Source organism: Bemisia tabaci, chromosome 3 (assembly GCF_918797505.1).
Source record: "Bemisia tabaci chromosome 3, PGI_BMITA_v3".
Classification (NCBI taxonomy): Eukaryota; Metazoa; Arthropoda; class Insecta; order Hemiptera; family Aleyrodidae; genus Bemisia; species Bemisia tabaci.
In genome coordinates this window covers 34397287-34404478 of record NC_092795.1, presented here as the reverse complement: position 1 = coordinate 34404478, position 7192 = coordinate 34397287, and the positions used below count along the sequence as shown (strand labels likewise).

The following is a 7192-nucleotide window of genomic DNA, read 5'->3' as shown; positions in this document are numbered from 1 at the left end:
GTCCTCGCAATCATTTCTCTTTGCGCCGCGCCGCTCCAGGCCAAATTACGTGTTTGGTTTCTCTCTTAACTCAACTAATTAAAGGAGCGCAGTCTCTTGTATCACCGATATACGACAAAATTAGAAATTAATGGACTCTTAGGAAATGAGAGATTTTGTCACGTTTTCTTGTTTGTAATTTTTTTCTGAATCCGATTCTTTTGTACCTGCAATAGAAAAAATTGCAAAATTTGCCGCCCCCTAATTTTGCCGCCATGGGCCGCGGCCCATGTGGCCACCCCCTTAATCCGGCTCTGCATGCCCTGTTATTAATTTGGAGCCTGATAAATTAGTCACGTGTTGGTGAAGGCCAATGGTTTAATAACTATCAGACTTGTCGAGAGCTTCAGATTCATGAATAAACGAATAAAAGGTTACCCTTGACCATTGTTACTTTTTTCTGTTACAGAAAATAAACATGAAGCAAAGACGATTACTGATACTTCTCAGCGCTTTCTGGGCTACCGTGTCTGCGGCAGTCGACGTGAAAACGCAGGACTTGGACAGCGAAGACGTAGATGGTCCTCCTTTCAATTTCACATCCTCTGAGCACCTTCAACTTGAGGCGCGAGACTCCGACCCAGAAGAGGACGGCATCGTGAAACAGGTAAATCCACCAACAATGGTCATGACTAATGACCAGCCTAGTCACTTTTACGGCTTTAACAACGGCGAACCCTTCATCCTCGAAAAAATCCCCGAGACGAAAAGCGACGCGACCAAAGGCACGACGCTATCCTCCGGCTTAGGAGATTACTACGAGGACATCGAAGGAGATGACAAGCACGTCATCGTCAAGGACAACAAGAACTATAAGCCCGACTCGATTGATCGGAAAGACAACGTCCATAAATATTATCGCCCGAACGACATTCCGTCTAATCCGTTCAAAATCACGTCCGACCTGCATCAATTCTTGAACCTTCCAGTGCACTATAGCACGAGCGACAAGTTTCCCTTAATTTCGAACTCGTATGCCAACATGAAAATTCAGGGAACCGGCTCCAATCACAAGCAGTCCCCGTCAACATCTTCGACAACGTCAACCGTATCACCCTCCTATTATACGATGAAACACTCGCCAACTTCCGACCGAAGTACTACGCCTGTAACAACGCTGAGGTCAACATCAAATCAGTTCACCACTTCGACGACACCATCTACCACGGAATCCACCACAGTCAGGCGACTAACCACCACCACCGCTGCCACCACAACAACATCGAAGAGACCATCCTCAATTTTCGATTTCGAGGACCTTGCATACTCGGACTATGATTACGACACGGCTGGGTCATCCAGTTATCCACAAAAGCCACCCATAAACGAGTACGATCAACCGATTGTAAAACCTACCAGTCCCAAATCGACCACGATGACGGAGAATTTAGAAATCAAAACTTCCGAGTCCACATCAACCACGACTACGCAATCATCAACAACCACAACCACTACAACCGAAAGCCCACCAAGCAGCACAAGACTGACATCTTCTTATAGCGCTGCGGCCTCGACGACAAGACCAAGCACCACTACCACAACTACGACCATGGCGCCAACTACAACCACGACTCCGAAGGTCAGCATCGTAACGTCTTTACCCATCGACAGCAGTAATGCCTATTACATAAGTCAAGGGGCCAGTGGGTTCTCTAAGGCCGGCGAGGGTACTGAGAAATCTACCCAGTCCACCCGTGTTACTGAAGAAAACAAGATTCATCAACAGGCAACTACTTACTCGGGTCCCCAGTACCACGCTGTGAACAATAATCGAGATGGACAACAGAATGAGAAGCCAACGGTGCACTTTAATTTTAACGGAGGCGATGAACCGTTCCGACCCATCCACAACCCGGAACACTACCAGCCGAAGAATAGCAGTCAAAGACCCGTTCAGACTCAGACAGAGGATAGCAATTATTACTTATCCACACTAAATCCCTATCAGACGGGGGTAAAAAAGCCAGTCCCACCTCATATTCCTATGAAACCACCAGGTTCGGAATTCATTGCATTGCCAAATGGACCACTTAGAGTGCCACCAAAACCGGACCACATGTTCCAACAGAAACCTATGCATCAAGCACAGATAAGTCAAATTAATCAGCAATATCGACCCCTCAACAACGGCCCTCATTTCCCTCCATCCACGAAACCTAATCAAAATAAGTACAATATGTCCTACCACACGCCGCCTGAATTGCGGCCTCCAAGCGCTCCCGTCAAGAAAACAGAGGGCTCCTCGACCACAAAATACCAGAACGCGGAGGATTTGACATTCGTCAATATGAAACCAGGAAAGCCACAACAAAATATCCAAGTTCCTCCGGTGAAACAATCCGACATCGTTCAAGGTCACCCTATGGGAAACATAGGAGAAAGTCAGAGCTACTCTCTGCAAACATCATTTTCGATCGGAGTTCCTGACAACGAAAATTCCGCCTCATCAAATAACATTCGTCCCGCACAAGGTATCGGTCAAGTTTTACCAGCCAACGACGAGACCGAGGCAACAAGACCTGGACAGGTACTCAACACGCAACGCTTAACTCAAAGTGTTCGACCAGGAATGGTGCAACAGTTACCCAGTAAGCCCGTGGCTCCCAACAGACCTCCTCAAGACCACAATAGGCCACAAAATAAACCAATTCAAAGGCATCCTTCTGGCTCACCGCTACCAGTTAGGCCTCCTCCAAATAATCGTCCACCACAAATGTCAGACGCAAAGCCACAATCACAAGGAAATTACCCCCGACCTCACTGGGAATCTCATTCAGGAAAACCACAATTTATGAATGGGAACAACCAAGTTTCGGCAGGGCCGAATCAACCAGGACCAATGCACGGGAAAGAAAAACCTCAAGGTCAGTATTACCCCATGAACAGAGGGAAGCCAGAGGTTGACAACAAGCAACCACTCCCTAACATTCTACCTCAGTTTAGACCGAATGCCAAAGTAGGCACGGCCGAATACCCGCCACATGGAAATCATCCTCAGTACGGTCCGAATCATCACCCACAGATGGAAAGACGAAGAGAACCTACAGATAAGCTGAGACCTCCACCTTTGCCGAGACCACAATTTCTTCGAATCAATAGGAATGATGACGAAAATTCAATGGTTGATGAGGAAATTAGAGAATCGTTATTATACCCAGAAAAAGAGTCGAGGACTAACCAAAGACCGAGCATGAATGCACAACAACCGAGTAGAGTTACAACTTTACAAATGATGCAACACGGATCTGCATTTGCCCCACAACGACTAGTTCGAAATGAGGAAACACTCGAGACTAAAGCCGGAGATAAAAAGCCTGTGCACTTAGTTTATCCAATGACCGGAAAAACTTCCCAACAAAAGAACGAGGGAGTCGTCATAGTGGGCGTAAAGGGACCTCAAAGGCCTCTCCCACCGCCTGACCTAGACCTGACAGACGATGATCAATCATTTCCAATGGTAGACAAACAGAAACCTTTTCCCCTGCCTGCCAGAGACCGACCCGACACACCTATCCTCAAAACCAAACTGAACATCAAACCCATCAAGAACGATTTTCCGTACCCGTTAGTCAAACCAAACGCTAATGCAGGGAATGAAGACACCATCAATAACGAAAAGAAATACCACGAGCTAGCACAAAACAATATCAAACCGGACAGCAATAGTATCAGCGAGTACACAGCGTACAGTCCAACCAAACGGACGGACATCGACGTCGAAGACGACATGACCAAGTTAGCCGATGAAGCCGTGAACTTGATTCCTTACCTACAGGACTACATGCCTTACGCCACAAAGAAGCCACTGGTCAAAATCCCGACCAAATCACCTGTTTACAAGAAGGACCCTCTTTCAGACTGGGCAAGTGAGAAGTACGAGTCCAACAAACCTATCAGCGTCACGCTCACCAACACACCAGCCGAAGAAGCAGCAACGGAGAACCGAACTTCAGATATGTCGACGAGGCCCTCCGAGCCATTCTATTCGGGTCTCTTGCAAACGGAGGAGAACAAACGCGTCGCAGTGATCAACAAGAACTCGAACGGAAACGAGTACACCCTTTCAACGATCATGCACACCCATCCGACTCAACAGAAGGAGTCCATCGAGTACGAGCCGATCTCGAGCTCAGGCAGTTACTCCTCGGGCAGTTTCAACCACAAACCCCAAGCGCCGGACTCGGTGCCGCAGTCGGTGAACCTAGAGGCACCGTTCCAGGCGAGCATCAGCGCGCCGCAGCATGAAACACACGGATGGAGCGTCATAGGAAGTATACGACGGCCCGAAGACGAGCTCGACAGGAGCGACTCCAACCACACCGTCCACCAAACGGAGGCTCAGACCGAAGAGTCCACGTTCGACTTCGACAACTTCAAACCGCAGCTCATGGGCGGCTTCAAGCCTATCCTCCCACCCTCAGCCGAGGACACTGCCATGGAGACAGAATCCGATATTAAAATAGACTCGGAGGAAGCCAAGTCATAACGCTCGTTCACCTCTTCGCCGTAGAAATAATTCCGACGCCAAAGTAGCTTTCTTACCGAACCAGCTTCTGCCTGATCCGTCCAGGTAATCGCAACATTCGACACAGCGGGATTATGTGAGCCACGTTCCATGAAAAAAAACTTATACCTACTGTAGGTGCTGTAGTGGCGGGTTCTTCAAGCATACCATCTGTGCTGGGTTTAAAGGCCGTAAATCTAGGATTCAAGATCCCTTCAGGGCCGGATTTAGGATTTTTGGCCTAACAGGCGCAGTCTGTGGTGCGGGCTTCTCTTAGGTGCATCTCCCCGGAAGAGGAGAGGACACCGAGGGATGAACACTTTCAGTAGAGGCGAGTGCAAGGGGCCTCCTTCGATAATGTTTTAACCCCTCTTAAACGCAATTTAAGGCGTTTTTTGAAAGGTACTGTAAGGGAGATAAGAGAGGGGACATCCTGTGACAACTATAAGCCTTTGAGAAACAAGTGAATGCACTATGGTCGAGAAAAAATTAAAAATTTATATATTGGAGAGGGAGAAGAAAGAGACTTTTTGATGCAGGCCCCTATGCGCTCGCCTAAACGGTAAATCTGGCCCCGCGGAGTTCCGGCTGCTACACCCGGAGAATTTGAAGCTGCGGCTCCCAAGTCGAGAAAAACAGTCTCTGGACCTGTGACAGATGGTATGTCTTCGTATCCTGGAATCACGGCTTTCAGGCTCGGAACTTTTTTTTCAGGGTTTAAAAGTCGCAGAAGAGACCCACATCTCGTCATATTTGTTGCCACGAGAGGGGTTGGTGTACATTTTCAAATCGACCGCTCAAAACTATCTTCGGTACTGATTTTCAACTTACTCGTAACTTGCAGAAAAATTTCGAAACGTTTTTTACAATAGTCAAATAGCAGGTGATCATTTAAAAATAAGAACAAACATGAAACAAATGAGTGATCAAAATTTTTGAAAGTCAGTTAAACCAAGAATGAGTCTAACCGTATAATTAAGTAGTACGTAGGATTAAATGAAATACATAACAGTCCTCATTTCGGAGAAAGCATTTTCGGAGTTAGTGGCCTGTCAAAAATGTAAATTGTAAAAAATCGAGACTTATTACGTATCAAACATGCGATCAGTTAGTTTAACTGCACAAATTAGAGCACATAAAATTTTTAGTAATGTGAAATTAAAATCTCTTGATGATGTGCGCATTTCTTAACACTTTTTTCTGAAAGAAAACACCGCTGCTCATTCGATTCTTAGTTAACGGAATAAAATTTTAAATCAAATGACAAAGCAGTAATTACATTTACTTCATACCTATAACTTGAACGCAGAAACACCAAAATTAATTACGAGATTTTTTTTTTTTACTTTCCTTTGAAGATCTGCTCCATTTATCTGTTTGCTGATGAAAAAGGCACGTCTCCGCTTCTCCTCAATAAGGACTGTTCTAAAAAATAGTAAGCATTATTCGATTTATAGTATGCACGACTGATTTGAACTCGAACCCTTGATTTGTCACTCTATTTTCTGCTTCTCTGCTCTCATTATCGAAGATTGGGTTGAAAATGCTTACCATATGTTATTATAGGCTATTTTGAGTTGATAACCATAAGACTCTGCGCCTATTATAATTCTATATGAATACTCATTTCGATGAAAAGCACCCTGTAAATTATAAATACTCAGTACCCATACTTCATTAGAGAATATTTGTAAAAAATAATAAATAATTAGAATAATTAATAGGTAGGTATTAATTTTTTCGCTGAGTGCTTAACAGGTTTTAGCTTTTATCTGTACTACGATAAGACTGCAATATTAGCAATTTGACGGGAAAGCCTTACCTTGAACTCTCTTTGAAATGTAAAAGTTTAGTTGGAATTTTTATAATTTAAAAAGCTCTCTCTGACGATGAATGTAAATAAGATTTTTTTAGAGGTATGCAAATTCTTCGCTCGTTAAAGATGTTATCACCATTAAATGGTGACTGAAATATATCTATGTTAGGAGTGAACATTTGTTATCTTTGTACGTATTTTGTTTTGAAGGTATATAAACTCGTTCAAGAGATCAATTTGAATCGATTCAAATAGAGATCGATGAAGTTTTTATGTTGTGAGTAAATGCTGTTTTCATTGGATGTTATTATTGTAATATCAAGTTTACACTTTTTTGTAGAGACCGATTAGAAAAACAGTAATTTTGTCAAGTTTTAAGCTGGTTACAACTCGGTTTCTTGCGTGTATCTTTCCAAAATTTACTTTAAAGAAGATAAGAACGTTACTAAAATTTATTAAAATGACATTTTCGGGCATTGGGAACAAAATGTTATCTCTCTTCTGTTGAGAGTGTTGCTTAGGTAATGTTTGTTTTTATTGAGACTAATTTGTAAATATTTCAGCTAATTTTAAGTTTTATTTATGCAATTTACAAAAGGTACTTTCCTTCTTATTTTTTGTTGTTAAGAAATTAGTTTGTACATAATAAGCCTAAGTTAAATGTTAAGCCGAAAATTTAGTGGAAATGCATCTGAAATTTCGAAGATGAGTCAAATTAAAAATGGAATCTCGCACGAAAAGTCTCTCAGAAAAATGGGAGGAAGGTGAGCATCTTCTTGTTCCGCCATGCTTGAATTAAGTCCGAAAACGTTTCATAGTTCCAAATGGAGGAG

The 7192-nt window shown here is 43.6% G+C and overlaps 1 protein-coding gene across 1 annotated transcript; it reads left to right on the top strand.

Annotated features, from left to right (window-relative positions):
- The first annotated feature begins 370 nt into the window (after positions 1-370).
- On the top strand, positions 371-6330 carry LOC109040277 (uncharacterized). Its single transcript, XM_019056152.2, has one exon. The coding sequence runs from the start codon at positions 458-460 to the stop codon at positions 4523-4525; it is 4068 nt and encodes a 1355-aa protein (XP_018911697.2). The 5' UTR covers positions 371-457; the 3' UTR covers positions 4526-6330.
- Positions 6331-7192: the final 862 nt, after the last annotated feature.

Coding starts and splice junctions, on each gene's coding strand:
- LOC109040277 (XM_019056152.2), top strand. CDS start 458: ATGAAGCAAAGACGATTACTGATACTTCTCAGCGCTTTCTGGGCTACC.